Below are 24,201 nucleotides of genomic sequence, written 5' to 3'. Positions count from 1 at the left end.
TCCCTGAGTGTGCTGAGAGCCGGCTCCACTGTTGCCACCCTGGGCTGGTGTGAGCTGGGATTTGGGGTGGTCGGTGACATAGGGCAGGTGGCATGGCAGGGGGGCTCCCTGCCTGGCTGACTGGCAGGTCAGCCCAAGCTCAGAGTGGAAACCCGCCTGTCCCCGCCCACAGCATCTCCTGCAGTGCCAGGAAGGCTGATTCCGGAAACCCCAGCTGGGGGGCTGTTGCAGCCTCTGCCCAGGGGACCCACCCTAAACAAGGCCTGGGAAGGGCAGGCTTGGAGTCCAGACTCAATTTTGTGCCGGCTGGCAAGCACCTTACTTTCCAGGCCTCAGGAACCTCATCTGTAAAATGGGGGTGATGGAAACAAAGCAAACACCTTGAAGGCAGCCAGAGTTCTCCAGAGCTCCTGGGCTGCCCTCTGGCCGCCATTCTGCAAAGGTGGGGCCCTTTCTGGAGCAGTGGAGGCCTTGCAAACCTCCGATTCCCCGCTGGGCTGGTCGGCTTCTTGGAGGGCTTCCTGGAGGAGGGGGCAGCAGAGCCGGGCCCGTAAGGAGAAATGCAGAGTCGCAGAGGGGTGAAGCCGGGTAGCCCTGGCGTCACCCTGGCAGGCGACGCCAGGCCCGAGGCGGTGGGCGTGGAGGGCGAAGGGCGGAGGGCGGTCCCAGAAGGGCGACTCCAATCGGGACTCGGAGGCCGAGGCAGCTCGGCTGCAGGTCACGTGGGCGCCGGCTGGCCAGGTGGGGACAGTGACGCAGGCTGCGCAGCCAGGTACCTGGGGCGCGCCCCGCCGGCCCCTCCCGCCCGGCACTCGGAGCAGGAGCCGCCTGGCGCGCGCCCTGCCCACCTGGCCGCCCACCTGGTGGGGCCGGAGCGCTGCCGCCTCCTGCAGGGCCGCACAGGAAGTGGGGGGGCGGGGACAGGGAGGGACCGAGCGGCCGGGACAGAGCTCGGGGCCTGCAGAGCCTGGAGGTGGACCGGCCCCCGTCGGCCGCCGAGCTCGTAGCTCCGTCCTCCGCCCCACGGCGCAGGTAAGCCTGGGGGACAGGTGACGGGGGAACAGGTGAGCCTGGGAGACAGGTGGGCCTGGGAAGGGACGGGTGAGCGAGGTGGTGGGGATGAGCCTTGGGGAGGGGGCTGGCAAGGCCGAGGGCGCACTTCCTCCCCTTCGCTTTTCCCGCAAGCCCTGCCCCGGGGGCCGCGTCACTCTGCGGCTGCCCGCCTCCGCGGCGGCTGCCCAGCGGGGGCTGTGGGAGGGGACAGAGCCTGGCTGGACCTAGAGCCCCTGACCTCTGACCCCCCCCACCCCGCTCCCCTGGGCTTCGGGCGTCCCAGCTCCCTGCTCCTCCCCTCCTTTGAGCCCTAGGGGACACTCCCTCGCCCTGGACGGGACTCGCAGCCAGAGCTCCCACTGGGGCATCAGGGCTGAGATACCCTAGGGAGCCCCAGGACCTTTGAAAAGGCGGGGCAGGGTGCGCACGGAACGACCCTCCCAGCAACCCGGGAGAATCTGCTGCCCAAACTCGCTTTGGCACCAGGAGTAGCAGCCCCAAGAATGAGGACCCCCTCCCCACATCAAACTGGGAACAAACTCCTCCCCCACTCTGGTAGGCAGACTCGGCGGCAGGGAGGGGTCCTGGCGTGCATCCCATCCCGCTAAGAAGGAGGGGGAAGGGAGGAGGGCGGGGCTCGGCTCCCAAAGCTGTGGGTCCCGCTTACTGCCAGGACGCCTGGCTTAGCTGCCCACCCTCCGTTTCTGCATCCGGGAAGCAAGGATCTTTTTGAGATTTGTGTGGACCTCAGCCCAGCAGCGGGCACGCGGTGGGGGGGCGGCCGGGAGCTCGCATCTGACCTGGAGGTGAACAGTCTGCACCTCCTGGTGGCGGCTCAGTGGGTGCTTGTCAGGCCAACCAGTCTGCCCTGCACCCCTGCTGCCTCGTGCTTAAGGGCGGGGACCCCAGGTCCAAATCCCGGCTCTGTGTAACCTGTTACTTAAGCCCTCTGGGCCTCAGTTTCCTGCTCCGTGAAATGGGAGCAGTTAGAGGGTGCTGACTCAGCTGCAGCTGGATCCTCTTCTGGTTACCACCCTGCAGATGCCCATGGGCCGCAGAAGCCAGCATCACATCACGGGCACTGCCCAGGGCTTTCCCAAGCTCTCCTGGCAGGGGGGAGTGAGCTGGCGGAGGCCCCTCCCCCTCCTACCTGGGCACCTGCAGGGGAGGAATCTATGCAGGGCAGGGGCATCTCTGTTCCACAAGGGCTCTGGTTCCCCAGGGGCTCGGGACGGGGGTGTCTCTCACCCTACACGGGAGACGCTCTTCACCCACACGAGAGGAAACCAGGTGCAGAGTGAGGTGGCGTGACGTGGCTTGCCGGCGGGGCCCCTGAGATGCCAGTCTGTGCGTGACCCGATGGGCACGGCCACTCCCCGCGGCTGGGTCCTGGAATTCTAGTTTCAGTTTCTGAATGGATCTCAGCTGCCCCTCTCTTTCGCCTGTGGCCGTTGTCGCTCTCGGGCGACCGGCCGCCTGTACCAGCATCTTTATTTCTAGTGAGAGTCGCCACTCACCCAGCTGGCCCACTGGGGCAGTGATCTGGGTCAGGACAGCGCCTGGCTCCTAGCCCAGCTCTCCGCTGACCGGCAGCCTGACCTCAGCAGGTCACATTCCCTCTGCTCCTGGTTTCCTCACCTAGCAGAGCAGGGAAATGCCTGCCGTCCAGAAGATCCCTGAGGGGCTAGACACACAAGGAGAGAAGGTGTTTATAGGACACCCGTGGGTCACCTGTCCAGGCTACCTGGCGGAGTCAGGGCTCTGATTTCTTATCCGGAGCTCCTCTGGGGAAACACTGTGTGTGCCAGCCAAGCCTGGCACGGGGGCTGGGTTTATGGGGCGGCTGGATTCAGAGCCGGGAGTGGGAGCCACGGGTGGGCCTGTCTGGGTGGACACTGCGGGCTGAGGCTGCCGGTGCCCAGAGGCATCATAGGAAGGAGACAGCAGGAGGCTTTTGCTCGGGGTGGGAGGAGCACGAGGCCTGCCGCTGCCCCTCCCACTGCCAGGCTGTGTCCGGGACTGAGGACAGCCAGGCGGGTCTTCCCAACCTCTAGGGAGGCGGGTGACTCTCCAGTTAGCTGAACCGAGGTTTCTCTACCTCAGCACTGCCAACATTTGTTCCGGATGATTCCTCGTCGTGGGTGGTCCTGGGCCCTGTAGGGTATTGAGCAGTGTCCCTGGGCTCTGCCCACAAGAGGCTGGTAGCTCAGCCCCAGCTGTGACCGCCAAGAATGTCTCCGGGCTCGGCAAAGTGTCCCCCGGGGGGCCAAGCCACTCCGGTCGAGAGCCCCCAGCTGCCCCTGGCCACCCTGCAGGCAGAAGTGTTTGCTACGCGCTGCAGGGTTTACGAAGCCAAATCCTGCCCCACGTTCCATGTGACTCCAGGTCTGGAACCTGGCCGGGCAGAATTACCCGAACACAAGGCCATCATCATGGGTCAAGTTTGTCTGAGCAAAGATGGGGTCGTGTGCACGGTGCCAGGGAGGCCAAGCCCCGCCAGGCAGGGTCCCGTCAGCTGGACCTAGAGGGACAGACGTCCCACGGATGGAGGTGTTGTGGTGACATCACCCAAGGGGTGGCAGGTCCCATACTCGGTGCGGTTTGGGTCCTGGTGGCTGTGAGAGCTGCTGCGACCAGAGCCCCAGGCCCAGGCCAGGAGGGCTGTGTTCTTCAGGGCAGCAGGAGGGACGGTGCCAAGCCTGCCGGGGTCCTGGGAAGCCCATCTGTCAGGAAAAACGAGGGCTCCAGGGGTGCTGGGCTGCAAGGGGCCTCTGGGCCAGGCCAGTGAAATGCAGAGCCAGGGCAGGGCCAAGTGCAACACAGGACCAGACAGGCTGGGTCGGGTCACCTGAGGTTGCCAGAGACCTCCCCCACCTCCACCTGTGGACTCCCAGCCCCCGCTCCTCCCACCCAAGCCCCGCCTGTCCCTTACCCACCCCTGCACATGTGCTGGGGACACCAGGAAGGGCTGCTTAGTGGCAAAGGGAGAAGCTGTGGTTCCCAGGGCTCAGCCGTAAGGGGCCCTCCCCAGCCCACCCTGAGCAGAAACAGCAGGGCGTCACCCGGGAGGGGGCACGGATGGGTCTAGAAGCTCCTGTGGAGCTGCCCTGGTGGATTCGGCACACCTGAAGCAAAGTACCAAGTGGGCTATAGTTATCCACACGGAACACCCAGGCCTCTTCAGGAAGACACGGTTCCAGGGAGAGCAGAGCCAGGCAGGTGCCCACGATATCAGCGTTCACACATCAGCTTGCGAATTGAGCCCAACTGTTTGTGGGGACGTAGATAGGAAATCATCCCTGCTCCTGAAGGACGCACAGCCTCGCCAGGGAGACAGAGGGACATACAGACAGCACGCGGCCCTCGCTGCCGTGGGCATCGGTGGGGGAGCTTCCCAGGGCTGCCTTTGCTGGGGAGCAGACCTGCCTCTGTGGCTCGAGTGGTCACTGCCGGGTGTCTGGTCTCTCTCTCTCAGTGGCATTGCTGCCCACAGAACATGGCCGCCATTGCAACTGTGCTCTCGGCCCTCCCCTGCACTGGCTGCAGGACACCAGGCAAGGGCCAGTGTCCGGTGAGGATGTGGGAAGAGATACTCTTAGAGCCAGTTGGCTGGAGGAGAAGCCTCCAGACATGGACCCTGTGGGGAGTCCCAAAGAGCCTGCCAGGCAGAAGCATGTGCTCACGTGTGTGCGCTCACGTGTGTGCTCACGTGTGTGTGCTCACAGGGCACACGGGTCTCCCACCAGAACACGCCTGTCTCCTAAATGGGAGCCGACAGCTGACTGGGACATTGAAAGAGGATGTGGCATCCGCGAAACAAGAACAGGCTGCTCTGCATAAAGAGCAAGAGAGAGCTCTTCGTGGGACCAGGAAAACAACAATCATTTGGTGGAAAGGTGGGAATCTCCCACAAAGGGGAACAAGAGATGAAGGAGAAGGAGAGAAGCGGTCGGAAGTGAGGGGTTCTCACTAAAGGCTGTTCCAGAAAGAGACCAGAGCATACGGAGGTGGGAGAATTTATCAAAGAAATAGCACTGGAAAACACGCGGACCTAAAACAGGGGGGAAGGACGCACAAGCCTGTGGCTCAGGGAGTGAACGTGGATCTGTCGCCGTGCCTGTCCCCATAGGTGGTAAAGCGGAGCAGGGGAAAGAGAGCCCCTGTCGTGACCAAGGAGGTGAAGTCAGACCGGCGTCGGATGTCTCGTTGGCAGTGAAAGTAGGAAGGCAAGGGAAGAAGGCTTCTCCATTCTGGAAGAAAATAATCTCCAGTGGAACTCTAAAGGCATGAAGAAGACATTTTCAGAGGTCTCCCTCCCTTGATGCTGCCTTGGGAAGGTGCCAGGGGCTGGGCCCCAGCTCAGTGGTGGGGGAGGAAGGAAAGGGAGGGCCAGGATGCCGGGTGGGGGTCAGGGGGCCAAGCTCCTGCCCTGAGAGCCGGGAAGGGAGGGCCTGGGGAGAGAGGACTGATGGTCGGACCCTATGGAGCACACGATCCAGATGCCCAGGGCAGGGACGCTGGAATGCACGGGGGAAAATTAACTGGAAGAAAGCCAGCCAGTAAACAAGAGAGAATTATTAACCGGCCAGGCTAACACAAACACCCACGGGGGCATGGCGGAGCCGGGGGCGGAGCCTCGTTCACACAGCCAGGGGAGGGTGAGTGATGCCCCAGGCTAGGAGATCTCAAAATAGCGAGTCGGCTTGTTTAGAAACTGGGGGAACGCTGAAAAGCCAGGAGTGGTGGTTTGTGGGGGACAGGGTGGCGCGGAGGAGGGGACGCCCATCTTGGATGATAAGTCTCTCTTCTCGGTGCTGTTTGACCTTTGAACTTATGCCCAGGTAGCTCTGTGATCAGCTAAGCAGTGGGAGGAAGAAGACAGGGGTCCTGCGACAGCTGCAACCCCAGGAGTCGGCTCCAGCCGGGCCCGGGTCCTGGAGCTCATGCAAGAGCAGGGCAGTGGCCCACGCCCCTGGCACAGTGCCCCTCCCCTTCAGGCCTGGGTCCCGGGCTGGTGGCGCCCCAGGCCTGTGGGTGCGGCTGCCTTGTTTGGAACCGAGATCACACCCAGCAAGGGCTGGCCTGACAGGCTCTGTCTGGCACCTTCCGGCTCCGGAAGAGCCTTTGCCCTCTTCCGGGAGAGGACGTGTGCCACTGGCTGGGTCTGGGGCCTGGGCTCAGAGGAGGGGACTCAGGCCTGGGGCCTGAGACGGGAAGGAGGGAGAGGAAGGAGGAAGAATGAGGGGATGGGGCGGGCAGGGGTCACGGGCACCACAGTCTCCGTGTTATACAATGTAAACCACCCCCATGGGAAATACACGGTGGCTAGATAAAAGGACTCAGGAGCTGGACGTCTCCTGGATGCCCACTGGGGTGCATTTGCTTGGCCTGCATAGATGGAAACCTGTAAGAAGCCCATTTCTCGGCCAGGCCTGGGTACAGTGCAGCCAAGTTAACACAGGGAGGGCGACCCAGGAAGGTGCAGACCCACCCACGGCTGCCATCGCCCAGGGAGGCCTGGGGACTCAGAATGTCCCCAGGAATGCGTGGGCCATCCTCCTGCTGTGGGCGTGGCCAGGGCTCCAGCGGTAGCCCCTCCCTGCAGCCCGGGAGGCTGAGCTGCTCACACCTTCCTGGGATGCTTTTAGCCAGAGAATCTGGGAGCTGGGGCAGCAGAGCAGTGCGGAGGGCCAGGCCTCTGGGGGCCCCTGAGTTGTTCCCACTGTGCCGTGATTTAGGCCACCCCATGTGGCCAGACCTTCCCAGCCTCCTGTCAGAGGGATTCCTGGGCTGAAGCTCAGAACCTCCAGGGGGAAGCACCCGGACCCAAGGTGTGTGTGTGAGGTATGCTCGGGCTGGAACCCACCAGGTGGGTCCAGGGACAGACAGTGGGTCCCTGGTGGCGCCCACCATCCCAGGCCTGGCCCCCTCCGGCTGCGTGCACCCAGGTGGGAGAGAGCAGGGCGTGCCCTCCCCCCACACAGAGCTGCTGGATAAACTCCTGGGTCAGCGGTCCTCCCCAGGTCCACAGGGGAAGTGGCACGGGGTGCCGTGGTGTAGCTCTGAGCTGAGGTTCCCTCCCAGCGGGACCACCTGGGCGGGTGACTTAGAATCTTAGTTCTCCATCTGAACAAGGCTTCCACCCTTACCCGGCCCTTGTAATTTTAACGTTCAGAAGTTCTGCATTTATAAGAAGCATATGAGTGGTGGCTATCCTTGTTCTTATTAAAAGTAAATGGGAAAGAATGAAAGGAGTGAGTTCTCTCCATGACGTTTGCGTCGTATGAAGTTCTAAACCTTCAGCCGCTCCCCTTGAGGCTCACAGATAACCTTCTGTTCGGCACCAGTGACACCAGAGCCCCTCGGCGGCCAGGTCCCTGTTTAAGCACTACATGGATGAGCTCCCCACCTTTCCCAGCATCCTCAGGAAGCTGGGTACTTATTATTGTACCCATTTTACATATTTGTAAAGTGAGGCACAGGGTGTAGCAGCTCAGCTCCTGGCTGCGAAGCCAGCCTTTGAGCACCGCATCCTGGCAGCCATACCTCGGGCTCCGGCTGCAGCAGGGCTGCCCTCACCTCTGTCCTTTCCCCCAGGTCCCCGCGGCCACTCAGCATGTCCCAGCAGCACTCGGACAGCTCCTTGGAGGAGAAGCTCCTAGAACACCGCTTCCACTCGGAGCTGCAACTCGACACCGAGGGAAACCCAGCGTCCCGGCTCCCGATGGTCCGGGGACCCCTGCAAAGCAGGAGCAATGCCGCCTTCCAGCCCGACACCCCGGTGCCCCCGTCGCCGTCCCCCGAGGCCCAGGAGCCCAGGACCATCGTCCTGAGCACGCAGAGCCCGGCAGCCCTCAAGATGGGCACTCAGCAGCTGATCCCCCGGAGCCTGGCTGTGTCCAGCAAGGCTAAGACCCCGGCCCGCCATCAGAGCTTTGGGGCGGCCATGCTCAGCAAAGAGGCTGCCCGGCGGGACCCCCGGCTCCTCCCGGCCCCCAGCTTCTCCCTGGACGACATGGACGTGGACACGGGTCCTGGGGGGATGCTGAGACGAAATCTGAGGAACCAATCCTACCGGGCGGCCATGAAGGGGCTGGGGACCCCCAGCGGTGAGGGCGGCCCCGTCCAGCTCAGCCCCAAGATCCCAGCCCTGGCCGAGGAGCCCAGCCAGCCTCCTGCTCGGTCCGCGGCCAGAAATAAGGTAGGGGGCTCGTCTGCCTGGGCAATGCGGCGGGGGCCGTGCCTCAAGGGGCCTCGGGAGCTCGTGGGCAGGGAAGGGGCCCGAACACACCTTCACGTCTCACGCAGCCACGCACCTGTGCAGGCTCCTGGGAGGGTTTATTCCAGTTAAGCTCTACAGCCGGGCCGTGAGCAGAGTGTGAATGTCCCCATTTTATAGATGAGGCAGCTGAGGCTCAGGAAGACCGAAGGTGTTAGCCAGGACCCCGGCTCTCAGCCACAGCGGGGAGCGGAGCCCGGGGAGGACCAGCCCTTCTCTCCAAGTCGCTCTGAGCACGGAGGGGGAGCCAGCCCATCTGAAGGACAGATTTCAGTCATGGCTTTGCAGCATGGACTGGCCTGGAATCTGTCTGCCCGCGGGGCGCCCGTCGGGGACTCAGGAGGGCTTGTGGCCGCTCGGAAGTCGGATGCTGCCCTGCACGCTCTCCCTCCCTGCCCTGCCTGACCGCCGGCTCAGGGCTGTCTGTGCCCACAGGCGCGTCCCGGTGGCCTCCTCCACCACGGGCTTCTGCCCAGACCATGAGCCCTGGCCCTGATCTGGGGAGAAGCCCAGACCACCTGTCAGAATGCTGGTGACCCAGCGTGCAGAGGGGCAGGGCAGGGAGGACCGCTGTCCTTGGGCTAGAGACACCCCTGGCCTGCGAGGCAGGGCACAGCCTGGACCCCGGCACCTCCACGCCCACCCAGGGCCAGGCCTGCAGGGTCCATTGTTCACTCATGCTTGGTTCATGCGGCCAGCCAACGTTTCCTGAGGCCTCACGCACCCAGTGAGCAGAGGCCCCAGGAGAGCTCCCAGGGTGGTGGGGCCTCGTGGGCTGGGCTGGGGGTGCTCATGGTGCTGAGAGAGCACAGAGGTGGGGCTCCCCAGGAGCTCAGGGCCGGGGGGTGGTCAGGAGTCCCGGAAAAGACAGGGTTAAAGTAGAGGCGTGGACACAGGATGGGAGCCAGGTGGAGGACGGGCTGCGGAGACAGCGGGTGCCCGGGCCTGGAGGTGGAAGGGGTGGGGGCGCTGGGGGGTGCCGGGCGGGCAGCAGGGAGAGCCGGGTGCACCTGGGAGCACCACACATTCCAGACCAGCCCGGGGAGTTTCAGGCTCCAACTTATTTCGAGAAACCAGCTCCCACTTTCCTGGAACCCGTGCAGCTGTGGGTCAGGGGAAACGGTGTCCCAAAGGAAGCGGGCTCTTAGTGGCAACTGGAAGGACGGGGGTATGGGGCCCTGAGAGCCCTGCCCGCCCCCAGTTCACCCCTGCAGCCCCACCAGCAGCTGCTGGGGCCCCGGGCCTGTGCTGGAGCTGGACGCCAACCTGCCAGGCTCTGCTCTTCCTGCCACCCCAGGTCCCGGACTCGTGGGGCCCCCGTGCGGCCCTGGCTCCCACCCCAGTGTCTCTTCTAGGCCATCTCCCAGCCACACCTGTGCTGCCTCGGCTTCCCTCCAGGCGCACCTTCCTGAGCATCTCCTCTCGGCAGCCCTCCTGGGCCTGCCCAGCCCTTGGTCACCTGCCCTGCCTGCTCTGAGCCCCATCCCACCCCGTCCTACCTGCCCTGGCCTCTGCCTCCTTGTGGAGCCGACATTTATTAAGCACCTTCTCCATGCCCAGCAGAGGCCCCTCGTGTTGGGCGTGGCGTCACATGTGGAGGGTCTGGTCTCTGGGCCCAGATGCAGGGACTGCTGCCCACTGCCCCTCCTCCCTGCTGACTGCCCGTGTCTCTGGGTCTCTCTGCACAGAAGACGCTGGGGCGGAAACGCGCACACAAGGGCTCCTTCAAGGACGGTGAGTGTGGCCAAGGGGCGCCGTCGGGCGGCACTGCGGCCGGGCTGGGCCCTGGGGAGGCAGGTCTCACTCGGGCATCCTGGGGGAGACGGAGAACCACGTGCTGGATGGGTTCCCTCTGGGGACTGGAGGGCCTGGTGGCCCGTCTGACCCTGCAGCTCTGATGGGCCTAGAAAGTTCCCTTGGACTCTGTGCTGTCCCGGGGCGGCGGGCAGACAGAGCCTCCACACTCTCCCTCAGCAGATGTTTGTTAAGCACAGTGTGTGCGCCAGGCCCTGCCGGTAGGACCAGGGCCAGGCAGAGGGCCCTGGGCCTGGGGTGCAGAGACACAGGCCACAGGGACCCAGTGTTAAAGGCTCAGGGGCCGTGGGTAACATCTGGGCTGTGCCTTCAGCCTGCCGAGGGGTGGATGCCAGCAGGACCCCATGGGAGTTGGTGGGTAGGTGCCTGCCCAGCCTGGATGCAGCAGCCAGTGGGTGTAAGGGCCCCCAGCCAGAAAGGGCCCCCTCCCTGCCAGCCCCAACCTCTGTGGACAGCCACAGGTCCGGGCGTGGGGAGGCCTCAGGATCGGGCCTCGTCCCCCAGGACAGCAGCAGTGGCCCCAGGTCTCGGAGCCCGGGCGGGAGGGAGCTGCAAGGAGGGGCTGCCTCAGGGCCGTCCCGAGCCACGCACCCACCCGGTGGGGCTGCTGAACGCCTGGCCACTGCAGAGCCGGAGAGCGGGAAACCTCACCTCGGGCGGGGGGGCTCTCAGGAGGCGGCCTGCAGCGCCCTTGGCCGACCTGGGGACGGCCGCTGCCCAGTCCCCTCTCCAAGGCCGTGCAGTTTGGCCCGTGCCACTCTCTGACGTGTTGGCTCAGCCCAGCTCTGAAGGTGCCACATTCTGCACGGGGATGCCACCCCTGCCCTGGGCTCGGCCAGCTCAGCCGCGGGAGCCAGCCGGCCTGAGGGGAGCCTGCCCTGGGGGGCCCTGTACCAGCTGACGCTCTCAGGGTCTCCTCGGGAGGACTCAGCGTGTGGGTTCCTGGGGTGCCAGGACCGCTCAGAGCCCCCAGGCCTGCAGGTGACGCACACCCCCTCTCCCCAGATCCCCGGTTCTACCAGGAGATCCGGGAGCGAGGCCTGAACACCATCCACGAGTCCGACGACGACTTACTCGATGAGTCCTCCAGCCCTGAGGAGACCCAAAAGGCGGATGCCCGCATCGTGGTCAAGAGCTACCGGCCCCCCCAGGTCACCTGGAGTCAGCTCCCAGAGGTGGGGCCGGGCTGGCGGGGAGGCCCTTCTCCCGACCCCGTGGGTGGTCCTCCCGGTGAGGGGAGCGGCCTCCTGGAAACGCCCTGTCTGCGCCCAGCTGGCAGGGAGATCTTCCTGGTGCCTCAGAGCTGCCCTGCCCTGCGGGGCCCCGTGGGGGTGGTCGCTGCGGTGGGGAGAGGGGTTAGGGGCGTGTCATCTGTGTGTGTGTGACGGTCGTCCCACGGGTGAGCCCCTCACCCTCCCTGAGCTCCCTGCTCAGGCTGACCTGTAGGGACCTGGGGGCACAGGGGACCTCCTCCCAGGTGACTGTGCCCAGAAAGTGCCAGGAGGGTCCAAGTGAGGAGGCCAGAGGGGAGGGGAGAGGCCCGGCCGGAGCTGTGCCTCTCTGCCAGGTGCCCCCTCACCTTCCACGCCTGAAAATGGGGCTGGTCCCTGCCCCGCAGGGCTGTGGGTTCCCAGTGGAGAGCGCGGCTGGGACAGAGGCACCGGTGCTCCAAGCAGGTACCCAGGGAGGCAGCTCTCGCTACCCCAGGAGGGCGCAGCTGGCCGTGGGGCAGACAGCCTCCTGACGCCGTCCCCTGGGAGCCGAGGGACGGAGCTGCAGTGCGGGCCGTGGGCGCGGGGGGCAGCAGGGAGGGGCGTCTGGCTGTTCCTTCTGTCTGCGGTACAACAGGCCTCCTCATTTGCATCCCGTGGGGCAGGAGAGGGGCCGAGGCACCGTGACCGCCCACCGAGATCCAGGACACTGCATGCCATGGGGCCGCCGGCCAGGGAGGGCCCAAGACGGGGCGGGGGTTAGGGCAGGCAGACGAAAAGTTCCGGAAGTGCACGTGTGTTCCCACCCGCCAGGCGCCAGCTGCGTGCCGGAGGTGCATGTGCGCAACCTCCCGGGTCAGGGGTGGGATCCAGGACAGTTTATCCTAGAAACGCTGCCGGAGGTTCTGCTCCCATCACCTGAGCTCAGGCGTCTCGGCCAAGCCTCTGGGTCCGAGGACGCGTAGGATTTACCTGCCCAGCTCAGGCACTGCCGGCAGCCTCCGCCCAGCCCGCTGGGGAGGGGAGCACGAATCGGGTGGCCCTGGGCCTGCAGAGGGCCGCCCCTGGCAGGCTCTGCAGGCACTCGGCGGGCATAGTGTGGCCGAGTGAGCCACGCTCCAGCCGGGGCAGCCAGGGGCCAGGGGGCCTGAGAGGTGGAGAGCGGGGCAGTGCGCTATGCTGGAACGGTGTCACCCCTACCTCCGGGCAGGGTGCTCGCTCACCTGGCCCAGGTGTGCCTGAGTCGTGGCCCTGTGCTCAGCACGCCCCTCAGCTTTCCCGGGTGCTTCTGAGTCTCTCCACCACCTCCCAGCCCCTGGCAGCTGGGAGAGGCCTTTCCCTCCGGACGCCCATGCCCTTCCTCGGCTGCCCCAGGGCCCCTCTGAGGGGGGAGGTGTCCTTGGAGAAGAGACCTGGGTGAGGGGACCGAGCAGGGACAGGCCAGCTCGGCGGTCCAGGTGCCCCACGAGGTGCAGCTCCGCCCAGCCAGTCCGGCGTCTCTGGCTCCGTGCTGGCTCTGGCCCGGTGGCAGGATGAGCTTCCGGTGACTCGAGCCCGTGCCGTCCTCAGGTGGTGGAGTCGGGCATCCTGGACAAGCTGCCCGCCGAGGAGCACGAGAGGCAGGAGGTGAGGGGTGGGCTGGGGGCGTAGCCCTGCTTCTGACACGCCGGTGGGGGGCGCGGGGACCACAGCCCTGGCGACATCGCCCACTGGCCCATTGGCTGCCTCCCGGTACCCAGCGATGGCTGATGCCCTGGCTGGGGTGGGGCTGGGGGGGCTACCGTTACCCACTTTCCGGGCGAGGGTGGGAGCCCTTGCCAGCGCCACAGCTCGTCAGTGCCCGAGCCAGAGTGCAAGCCCAGGACTCGGGCTCATGTCCCCACGGCCGCGCTGACGGCCCCAGCCTGCGTCCTGTCCAGGGGGCCCGAGTCCCGACCTGCCCCCTGCCCCCCAATCATATCCCCGCGGCCTGAGCACTGGTCACCCGCGCACCCGGGCCAGGCCCCGTGTGTGGCAGGGCAGCTCCAGGCAGGGCCTGGCGGGCGCAGCTGCCCCAACGTCCGCTCTGCTCTCGCCCCAGGCCATCTTTGAGATTCTCATATCCGAGTTCTCGTACCAGCACAGCCTCGGCATCCTGGTGGCCGAGTTCCTGCAGTCCCGGGAGCTGCGGGCGACCATGACCCAGACAGAGCACCACCACCTCTTCTCCAACATCACCGACGTGCTGAGCGCCAGCCAGAGGTCAGGCCCGGGCCCAGCCCGTCGGCCCAGCACCCGATGGCGCAGGCTCTCGAGGGTGGGGAGGCTGGGGCTCTGGGTGACCCCAGTCTGCGAGTGCAGATGGACGGCCTGGAGCAGCCCTGGGGGGCAGGGAGCGCGAGAACCTTACGGGGCCGCGGCCACCAAAAGCTGGCCCTGGGGACGTGCAAGCACAGAGGGCCAGTGACGAGGCGTGAGGTGCCCGCGGGACGGAGCAGGCTGGAGGCGGCCTTGAGTTGCAGCCCCGGGTCGTGTTCCGGGCCGAGGTGTTTGGTGCCTGGCCCAGGGCTCTGGTTGCAGGGCCAGAAGGTGGAGGAGGGGCCGGGTGTGTAGCTGCAGGCCTGCCAGGGCCTCTGTGTGTGTGTGTGTGTTCATGTGCATGCATGTGTGGCAGCAAGTGTGTGTGTGTTTACTCCCATGGAGGGCGAGGTCCAGGTAGCACCTGTGTGGGTCCAGCCCCTCACTGCCCTGCACCCTAGGTGACCCTATAACACCCTGTGGTGTCACCCTGAGCCTCAGCGTCCCCTCCCTAACCTGAGGGGGTGGGTCCCATTCCTGCCCCCTTGCAGACTGGGGTGAGGCATATGGGAGACGATCAGGTGTCAGACCCCAATCACCTGCAAGGAGCAGAACCCCTGCCCCTGCCTTGTACCGGGCAGAGGCAGCCGGGGCTCCAGGCGGCTCCCGGCAATTCTGACCCAAGTCCCAGGGAATCCAGTCAAAGTGGCAAATTTTTTGTCCTACCGTCTGCTCCCCACGATGCTGGCTAGAGTCTGCGAGACTCTAGCAGGAAGTGGCCTTGGATCTGGCCATGGGTATGTGCCCAGTTATTTCAGGTTTAGGAGCTGATCTGTCCTGGGGTTTTCCCAGGGGGGCCCTAGCAGCTGACCCACCCAGCACCTGGTGTGGGTGCATCTGGGAGCCTTGCTCTGTGCGTGTGCGCGTGTGTGCGTGTGTGCGCTCACACGCGCAGGGCCATGGACAGACCAGCAGCCCTTGGGCCTCACCGTCGCTCCCACAGGTTCTTCGAGGACCTGGAGAAGCGGCACAGGGCGCAGGTGTGCGTGGAGGACGTCAGTGACATCCTGGAGGAGCACGCCGAGCGGCACTTCCACCCCTACGTCTCCTACTGCTCCAACGAGGTCTACCAGCAGCGCGCCCTGCAGCAGCTGACGTGAGCCGGCCCCGGGGCCTGGGACGGGGCCGGCGGGGGTGGCCTCGGGAGGCTCCAGCCCCTTGCCGCGGGGCACGTTGCAGCTCGCAGCCCGGCTTCTGCAGCTTCCGCCCAATTTCTCCTGATGGACTGGCCTCGCCTCCGCCGCGGCTGAGAACCCCTTTCTCTGTTGCAGAAGCAGCAGCGCTGCCTTCCGAGAGGCCCTGAGGGAGATCGAGCAACGGCCCGCGTGTGGGGGTCTGCCCATGATCTCCTTCCTGATCCTGCCCATGCAGAGGGTGACCCGGCTGCCCCTCCTGACGGACGTGAGTGCACAGGGAGGCGGCCCGGGGTCCATCTGCAGGCAGAGAGCATTGCTCTCTCCTGACCTTCTCCCCCCGCTCCATCTGTCATGTATGGTCATGAGGACAATTACAGGACGGCTTTAACGGCCACAGTGACCGTGGCCGCTGTCAGCAGCACCGCCCGTGGAACTCCCTCTGCCGGGAGCTGCTCCAGCACTTGCTGGATTCTGTTCATCTGCTTGATGGTTACGGGGTTCGTTCGTGTCCTGAGTCTGATCCGGTGTCGCCCAGACCCCTGCCGAGCATCGCTCAGGGTTGTTGCTTCCCCTACCCTCGGCCAGTTGTCCTGGGCGTGGGCCTGGGGTGACCCAGGCACCGTCACCGTCCCCGTTTTGTGGACAGAGGGGCTCCGAGGGGCTTGCTGGAGTGGCTTGTGCTCTGAGATGCCAGCTCATGGGGCAGCGGGCCTTGTGGGGTGAAAGGTACACGTACACACACATGCACACAAGAGCCCACACATGGCAGGAGCCCAGCTGAGCTCTGAGAGGCAGCATGTGGCCCGTGCAGAGCGGGTCAGCATCCCAGGCAGACAGGATATCAGACCCTCCGGGCCCTCGGGGAAGTGGAGAAATAGAGGCTTCAGGGGCCTCCCAGGCTGGAGCACCACAGCCAAGAACTGAAGGGGTGGGGCCTGGGTGCCCCCCGGGGTCTGGCGTTGGTAGGGGAGCCCCTGCCCCAGGCAGGCCCCTGAGCCGGGGTGCAGAAGGCTGCGTGTGGCTTCTCACGTCTGGTCTCTTCCTGCAGACACTCTGCCTCAAGACTCAGGGCCACCCCGAGAGATACAAGGCCGCCAGCCGTGCACTCAAGGCCATCAGCAAGGTGAGGGGTCCAGGGTAGGGGAGGTGGCGCCCAGCCCCAGCCCAGCCCCGAGCTCTGTCCCCACGCCCACCCGTCGGCAGAGACCCTGAAGGCGGGGCAGAGAGGGTCTCCAGACGGTCCCTCGCAAGCTCCTCACGGTGCCGGTGGGGAAACTGAGGCTCAGAGAGAGGGCCGTTCACACAGTCGCTGAGCCCGGGGCGGGGCAGGGACCAGGACAGCCGTGAGGGCCGCTGCCGCGGGGGGCCAGGCGCGGCTGGACGGGGCGGGCGTGGGGTCTGGCGCCAGGCTGTGGGCCGGCCCTCAGCACTTGCTCTCGCGTGCGCGCCCGGTAGCTTGTGAAGCAGTGCAACGAGGGGGCCCACCGGATGGAGCGCATGGAGCAGATGTACACGCTGCACACACAGCTGGACTTCAGCAAGGTCAAGGTAGGCGGGCCCCAGCGGCCCCTGACCTGTCCCCAGGCCCGGCTCTTTGTGCGGTCAGGGGTCACCGCCCCCCAGCGTGCAGGCTGGAGAGAGGCCTCTGGGGGTGACCCCCTGCTCCCCGCCGGTGAAGCCCAGGGCTGGGCCTCCGCCTCGACCTCTCCAGGCCTCTTCCCACCTGAGAGCGTGCCCCTCGGCCTCAGGTCTCAGCTCCACCGCCCCCTTGCCTGCGGTGGGTCTGCAGCGGCAGAGTGCAGACCCCGGGGCCGGTGACGGGGAGCCAGTGGCAGGCCCAGTGGCAGGGCTCAGCCTGGGCCCAGGCTCCTCGTCAGCTGTGCTGGGAGCGGGGGCTGGACGACCTCAGGGCCAGCTCAGGCTTCCCGCTGGGGCCAGGATGGGTCTGTCGGTCCTGGGGGCGGGGGTCTAGGCAGCCTACAGCTCCACCCAAGCAAGCAGAGCTCAGACCTCTGCCCACACGGCTCCCCACCATCCCACAGACTAGCCCATCCTTGTGCCGTCCAGGCGCTGCCCCAGCAGCAACTCTCTGGAATCAGGGCCCGGAGGCAGCCTCTGCCCCGCCCCACTGCCCTTGCTCTCCCCTCCCCCCACGGCCTGGCTGCAGCAGAGCCCTGTGGGCGTGCGGGGGGGGGCAGGAGACTCGGAGGGTCCCCGGGGCAGCTCTGTGGGCCCTGCCCCAGCTTATCATCAATCAGGCTGAGCTGCTGACCTCTAGCTCCCAGAGGCGGCCGGCAGGCCGGAGCCGATGGGAACCAGTGCCGTGGGCGGGGCCGGAGGGCCGGGCAGGGAGGGCACAGAGGCTCCGACAAGGGCCGCAGGCTCCTTGGGGTGAGTCAGGGTGGCTTCACAGAGGAGGCGTTTGGGTGATGACGGCCACGGACCCGCTGAGCCCACACCCTTGGCCGGGGTCTTGAGCCTCTCCTCCGCCGGGCAGCAGATGTCACGTTTGGGGTGAAATATACCCCCGACCAGAGCAAAGACCCAACCCTGGGCCTGGCTGACCCCTGACGGGCCTCTCACCCCTCTACCCCCACGTCTCGAAACTGGAGGGCATGAGGGCAGGAGAGCAGCTGGCCCAGGTGGGGGTGCGGGGGCTCAGAGCCCCAGGAGGGGTGAGGTGTCCGGTGGGGCGTGTCAGGGGGGCAGAGGCTGGTGGGCAGGGCCTCCTGGCTCCGTCCCCACCAAGCCTGCCCTGCCTGCCCCTCCCCTTCCAGCTTGACAGGCCAGAGCGCCAGCCTTGCTGGCGGAAGGCTGTCTGAGCACCGGCCATGGCGACATGGGACCCATGTGGCGGAGGCAGGGGTGTCTGCCTTAGCCGGGCCTGTTCTCTGGGCCGCGGAAGGGGAGGGAGCTCCGTTTGCAGCAGAGGCCCCTGGATGCCAGAGGTGGCCCCGCAGATCAGGGGTTCCTCACAGCCTGCGTAGAAGCAGCCATCCGAGCCGCCTGCTTGGTGTGAGGCGGGCCAGGAGGCTTCCCCAGAGCAGCTTCGTGCCCTGGTTTGAGGGCAGCCCTCGGTAGGTGCCCTGTGGGCCCCTGGGCCCGGCTGGAAGCGGGCGGGCCTGTCCTCGGTTGCTGTGCAAGGTCCGGGCCCGGGCCAGGCCCAGAGCAGCCGCCCCCGAGCTCCTGTCCGCGGCCTGAACAGCCCTTTGTCTGCGGCCTGGACAGTCACACTCCCTTCCTCGGTGCAGCCCAGGGAGGCCTGGTCACCCCGTTCCCAGAGGCAGGGCTCAGTCCCCATGGCTGCACATCGCTGCCACCCCGCCGGGACTCACCCCTGTGTCCGCTCTGCCCCCAGTCCCTCCCGCTGATCTCTGCTTCCCGCTGGCTGCTGAAGCGCGGGGAGCTCTTCGTGGTGGAAGAAACCGGGCTTTTCCGAAAACTCTCCAGCCGGCCGACATGCTACCTGTTCCTGTTCAACGACGTCCTCGTGGTCACCAAGAAGAAGAGGTGGGCCCCGCCCATGGTCGCCAGGCTGCGTGGCCTTGTGACGGGGAGCAGGCAGCAGCCGTGGCCTTGGAGCCGGGGAGGTGGGCTGGGGCCAGCTCTCGAGAGCATCCTTCCGGCTGACTGGCCCTCGGGCTGCCCACAGACCTCTGCAGCATCTGGCCGACCGCCTGTCTCCCTGCAGTGAGGACAGCTTCGTGGTCCAGGACTACGCCCAGCTGGACCACATCCAGGTCCAGAAGATGGAGCCCTCGGAGGCCTCTCTGCCGGGGGGCGGCAACCGCAGCTCCTTCGTACCGCACACCTTCCAGCTGACCCTGCTGCACAACAGTGAGGGCCGCCAGGAGAAGATCCTGCTATCCTCCGACTCAGCGTAAGATGGGAGGGCTCCACGGGAGTGATCCTGAGAGCTCCGTGGGGACGGGATGCCTGATCCAGGGTTCTGGGCACTGCACTGTGCCAGGGACGGCCTAGTCCTTAAGCAGTTCACACTCCCGGGAGGGGGACACGCCAGCTGCAAAATACGTGGCCGAACTGTCCTGTGTGTCCAAGGAGAAACAAGGCAAGGGAGGGAGCACTGGGTGGGGGCCCTGGGGAGGGGCCTGCAGCAGAGGCACGGCAGTGCAAAGACCGTGAGGCAGGAGGCCCCTGCCAGGAGGACAGTGGGGCTGGAGCACAGGGTGGGGGCCATGCAGGGCAGTGAGGGCAGACGGTGGGGGGACCAGCACACAGAAAGGTGCTGGCTGGGTCTCCACGCTTCCTCCAGCACGGCCCCCTTTCCAGGTGGGAAGCTGAGGCTGAGCGCTGCTAACAGCAAGCTGACGGGGCAGGGCGCTTGGGGTCCAGCGCCAGGAAGCAGGGCGGCCTGGGCCCTGTGGGTGCAGCCACTGCCCGACTCCATGTCCCTGGCCAGATGTGACTCGGGGTCAGCCTGCCTGGGGGAGGCCTGCCTGCTGCTCCTTCCCGAGCCTGTGACTTCCTGCGCCTCGGCCCCCAGCACAATGGGTCAGGGAGACCAGAGGGGCCACCCACTTACACCTCCAGCTCCCGGCCGGCTCACCAAAGTGTGCCCGGGCAGCGTAATCCTTCATCCCACTGCCTTCCCACCTCGAAGGCTGTGGGGGGCTCAGGGACACCCCGACCCTCCCACCGTGCCACACTGGGTGGGGACTGTGAAGCAAAGGTCATCAGCTGGTAGGATCGGCCTTGGGCCTCGCTCATGTGCGCTCTGCCCCCAGGAGTGACCGCGCGCGGTGGATCACAGCACTCACGCACTGGGAGAGGCAGCAGCCAGACCCCACTAACAAAGGAGGTAAGCGCCTGCCCCCCCGAACGCAGCAGGGCTCACAACCCCTTCCCGGCCCTGGGGTGGGGGGTGGGCCTGAAGGGGAGAGGTGCTGTCCAGCCCTCTGTCCACCCCACAGCCTGCCCCCTGGGTGACCTGCCAGGTAAGGGGCCCCAGCCCCAGGTATGTGTGTGTCTATCTGCACACACAGGCCCAGCGCTGTCTCAGGGCCTCATCCTCCCTGTTGCTCAGTAGCTGGGGAAACTGAGGCCAAGGAGCTGGAGTGGGCTGGCCCGGAGAGCTGTCACCCGGCTCGGGCCCTGCCTGGCCCCTTAGAAGCTGGGTGCACCCTCTGCTGGTGCTGGGCATTTGGGCCCTGAAAGTGGGAGCAGCAGGTCCTGCAGCCTCTGGAGGGGTCCCAGCTTTAGCCGGAGGGAAGCTGCCACGTGACCGTGTGCTGGGACACCTGGGGGCCCCTGGGCCCCACCGAGACCAAGCCACAAGGGGTGTGTTGGGACTGGAGCCCACCCCCTCCCTGGAATAGTCATGCTCCTGAGGCCTGCCCTCCCTGCCAGACCTGCTCCAGGTGGAGATCACCAAGGCCTACTTGGCCAAGCAGGCGGACGAGATCACACTGCAGCAGGCAGATGTGGTCCTGGTCCTGGAGCAAGAGGACGGTGAGCACAGGGGATGGGCCTGGGGGAGGCATGTGGGGCAGGTGGGAGGGGCCGGGCAGGCCAGTGCTGAGTGAGAGCCTGGGGGCCCCAGCAAGGGTCCAGAGCACCTGGCATGGTCAGCTGCCCTGAGAGCCCCCACCCTGGAAGTAGGCATGTACTCACAGTGGGCCTGATTCCAGGGCCCCCTTCAGTACCCTCCCTCAAGGACGTCTCAAATGTCCCCGAGTTGCAGGACCAGAAGTGGGTTCTTGGTCACTCTGTATCCTAAGCGGGAGGGTGGCCCCTGCAAGTACCTGCACAGGACGGAGCAGGCTGGCTGGCGTGAGCTCAGCCCCTGAGCCCAGAGTTGGGGCCGAGCACCTGATGGAAGCCCAGGTGCCACGTGACCTGGGGCAAGACGGGGAGGGGGGTCTGCTCCGAGGGATGCCTGGCCCTGGCGTCTTCTGGAGCAGCAGCTCCGAGGGGGAGCCGACACGGGGGCCCCTGCCTGGTGCCCAGGAGCCTGCTCTCACCTGCCCCGGGTCTGGGTCCAGGATGGCTCTATGGCGAGAGGCTGCGGGATGGAGAGACAGGCTGGTTCCCTGAGGACTTAGCCCGGAGCATCACGAGCCGCGTGGCCGTGGAGGGCAACATGCGCAGGATGGAGCGGCTGCGGGTGGAGACGGACGTGTAGCCAGATCCGCCGGCACCTCGCCGGGCCAGGCTGCGGCCGTGCAGCGTTGGTCCACACTCCAGCAAGTGGAGTCCATCCCCAGGGAGCGCAGAGGGCTTGCCCCCAAGGCCTGAAAGCTCCCTGGCCTCCCAAGGCCCCATGGGCTGCAGCGCAGGCTCCGGACACTTCCAAGGAGGAAGGCCATACGCCCTCAGGAGGGGCATCCTCCAGGCAAGCTCAGGAGCCGTGCCAGCCCTGACCCCAGGCTGCGTCCCTGGGAGGAGCCCAGCCAGGCCTGCTTGCTGGCCACGCCGTCCCCCAGCTCCTGGCTGCCCCGCCCTGCTCCCTGTGCACCCACAGGGCAGTTATGCCATGGGAGAGTGATCGAGGCGGATGGCCCTGAGAAGAGCATGGGTGACCTGGAGGGCTCACCCTCCTGCACCCCTCCTGCCCCAGCCCTGAGTACCCAGGGCTGCCCCATGTTCCCAGAGGAGGACCAGCTACCGGCAGGTGACCCTGCAGAGCCAGCACTGGAATTGTGACTTTGAGACATTAAAGTACTTCTTTAACACCTGGATTTGCACATTTCTGAGCCCCAGTGAAGGCCATACCAGTCCCTGAGAAATTCCCAACGTGCTGTGGGTGGGACTGTTCCCCCCCTCTGTGTGGTCACCTGTACTGGGCCCCCATTCATGGTCACCCTGTGTTAGTCCTTGGGCCTGCCTCATCTGTCCACCTGGAGCGTCATGGGCAAGCCCATCCCCATGAAGCCCCTTGAGGCTGAGCCTGGCCGGTGGGGCTGGGGGACTCGGGGACATGGCAGAGGCTGTGGGAACCCCTCTGCGGTGTCCTCTCATCCCTCACCTCCCAGCTGGTCTGCTCCCCGAGGATCCCCTGGGACATGCAGGTGGGGAGAGGCAGGCTGGCCTGGCCTCTGAGCTGGGGAAGAAGGGTCTTGCTTCCCAGGAGAGGGTGATGGCCACCTGGGTGGCAGGGCGCTGCTGGGCCAGGTGCGAGGAGGACGGGTCTGCTCCCCCGGGAAGCCCCCTGCTAGCCCTCCCAATTCCCACACCCATGCCTGTTGCCCTTGTCGCTCAGGCAGTGCTGTCCTTGGGGTGGGGCTCCCAGCGTTCTCCTGACAATCTACTGGGGCCCTGTCTTCCTTTGAAAGCTGGGGTGTGGATCCCCACCCGCTGACCAGAATTGGGTGACTCGGGGAGCCCAGCCGTCTGTCCCTTCCATCCGTGGGGCTGGCTGCAGGAGGAAGTGGAGGAGTGCGCCGGGCCAGGGGGAGGGGACTGGGTGGGGGTGGAGCTTATCCCAGCCCTGCCCACTGAACCAGGTGGTGGAGGGGTTCAGCACCAGAAGGGAGGGGCAGCTCCTCCCTTTAACGTCCAAGGTGACCTCCATGGCCTGGGGCAGCTGGAAGGAACATCCTGGGCATGTGCTCTGCAGGGTGGGGGGATGGTGCGGGGCCAGGCTCAGTGAAAGAGGCATGATCTGAGGGGTGGGGTCACCAGAGAGCAGGCCCAGCTCCTCCTACTTCCTGGACAGGTGGAAATCTGGGGCCTGCATTTTCCCACCTGTGAGCTAAGTCCTGCTCTTTTCCTGGAGCTGCTGTGGGGCAAGCTGGTGACCAGGGTGAGGGGCAGGTGTGTGTTTGGTGTGTGTGTGTGCACGTGTGTGCGTGCCCTGGGCAGAAGCAGGTGGGCAGCATCGGCGTGTAAGCCCAGCTGCCTGCAGCCGGCCTATTCCTTCTCACCACTGACCCCTGACTCTCGGGGAGGGCAGGCCAGCCCACCGCCCTTCGGTTGCCAGGTACGTTTTCAGTTAATTGGAAAAGCCCTGGGTCACGTCCTTGCTCTAGTGACCTGGGGTCAGCGACCTCAGCTCAGTTTCCTTCTGCAAAGTGGATGCAGGCCCTCTACCTCGGAGGCAGAGATTACGAATGCTTAGCCTGGAGGAAGGACATCCCGGGACCCTGGGGAGGGGCCATCACTGGAGACGGGGCTGCTGGTGGCTGGGTCCACCTGGGGAGGCCCAGACAAGGCCAGCTCGGGACAAAAACCCTCCCAGCAGAATCGGGAAGCACAGGGCCCCAGCTGCGGTGAGGCCTGGAGGGGCCTAGAAGGGTGGGTTGTGGGCAGTGAGAGGAAAGCCCAGGTTCCCCCCAGCACCTGTGCCTGCTGGGGCCCCTCCGAGGGGCCTCTCTGCTCAGCTTGGGGTCCAGCCCTGCGGGCCCTGGTGTCATGATCCCATCATCATGACCCCCTCCCAGGGCAGGGCCAGCCGGGACCCTCCCCACCCCCAGCTGGAGGGTGCTCGGACCTGCCTCCTTGCCGAGCGGCTCCTCTTAGGACCACAGACGTCCTTGGTGTTGGTGCCTAGTGGCACTCCCCCTTCCAGATAACAGAGGGTCCCATGGAGGAGCCTGTCACACCTGCTCCCCTGGGGAGGGGGCGACACCAGGAATGGACCTAGCCCGGCCCCTGCTGTTACAAAGTGGGGAGATAGAGGCCCAAGGGCCCTCTGCCTACTGGTGGGGTTTGCGGGGGGCCACTGAGGCTTCCTAGGACCCCAGCCGATTCCAGCAAAGCCTACGTCCAGACGGGGTCCAGTGGGAACGACACTGTGGTGTCCCAGCCCTTCCACAGGGGCCTCTCGCCTCGGGGCACCAGGGTGGATATGACTGTGGAGCAGTGAGGAGTGGGGGCTTGCGCCCCTTCCCCAGAGCTGCCTGGGCACCTCAGTGCCCAGCCCCGAGGAGCAGTGGGCACCCTCCGCCCTCCCTGGACAGGTGGGAGCACAAGGGGTGGCTCGCAGGAGTGCAGAGGCCAGGGGTAGGCAGTCACACAGCTGGACGGCCCCCCAGCCCTCTGTAGGGGGAGCATCAGGGGCCGAGCTGAGCTCATCACCCCAGGGCCTGGAGGCCCCCCTCCCATGTGCTGCATGTCCTTGTAAATCAGTTTCCCCTCTATGGAGTGGGGGACATAATTTACATAAAGGGCGCATGTTCCCATGACCTCGTTCTCACCGCACTCAACAAGAGTTTTAGGATCTCTCTGCACACCTGGCTGCTCCCAACCACTAGGGAACATCCCTGACGGGTCCCTCCTGCTGGGAGATCCCCCCAACCCGGCCCCGGCTGCCCTCTATCGCCCCTGGTGGCCGGCACAGGCACTGCGGCCCACCCCTCGGCCTACACTGCATCCCTGGGACCCAACGGTGCCTGGCGGACCCCAATCCCCA

At 65.9% G+C, this 24,201-nt stretch overlaps 1 protein-coding gene across 4 annotated transcripts; it reads left to right on the top strand.

Moving 5' to 3' along the window:
- Positions 1-828: 828 nt before the first annotated feature.
- Positions 829-21,521, top strand: ARHGEF16 (Rho guanine nucleotide exchange factor 16). Of its 4 annotated transcripts, none has more exons than XM_082832319.1 (15): positions 829-1,032; positions 7,651-8,254; positions 10,021-10,066; positions 11,153-11,298; positions 12,928-12,984; positions 13,439-13,599; positions 14,639-14,791; positions 14,967-15,096; positions 15,880-15,954; positions 16,287-16,379; positions 18,190-18,341; positions 18,484-18,711; positions 19,577-19,650; positions 20,199-20,300; positions 20,834-21,521. In XM_082832319.1, exons 2-15 carry the CDS (start codon positions 7,670-7,672, stop codon positions 20,971-20,973), a joined length of 2,142 nt encoding a protein of 713 aa, XP_082688445.1. In that variant the 5' UTR covers positions 829-1,032; positions 7,651-7,669; the 3' UTR covers positions 20,974-21,521. The 4 variants fall into 4 exon arrangements, 3 of the variants coding, with proteins under 3 accessions (XP_082688445.1, XP_082688446.1, XP_082688444.1); XM_082832320.1 differs by having other exon boundaries at positions 11,153-11,322; positions 18,523-18,711; XM_082832318.1 differs by having other exon boundaries at positions 11,153-11,322.
- Positions 21,522-24,201: the final 2,680 nt, after the last annotated feature.

The sequence above is a fragment of the Leucopleurus acutus genome (assembly GCF_964270905.1).
Source record: "Leucopleurus acutus genome assembly, chromosome: 2".
Taxonomy (NCBI): domain Eukaryota; kingdom Metazoa; phylum Chordata; class Mammalia; order Artiodactyla; family Delphinidae; genus Leucopleurus; species Leucopleurus acutus.
Note: the sequence above shows the minus strand (reverse complement) of the source record. Positions and strands in the feature narration are given on the sequence as shown.

What these genes read in the sequence shown, in the direction of transcription:
- ARHGEF16 (XM_082832318.1), top strand. Translation starts at nt 7,670, where the DNA reads ATGTCCCAGCAGCACTCGGACAGCTCCTTGGAGGAGAAGCTCCTAGAA. An exon ending in CAAGGGCTCCTTCAAGGACG is followed by an intron (nt 10,067 to 11,152) that starts GTGAGTGTGGCC and finishes CCCTCTCCCCAG; the next exon opens with ATCCCCGGTTCTACCAGGAG. An exon ending in GGCTGCCCCTCCTGACGGAC is followed by an intron (nt 15,097 to 15,879) that starts GTGAGTGCACAG and finishes CTCTTCCTGCAG; the next exon opens with ACACTCTGCCTCAAGACTCA.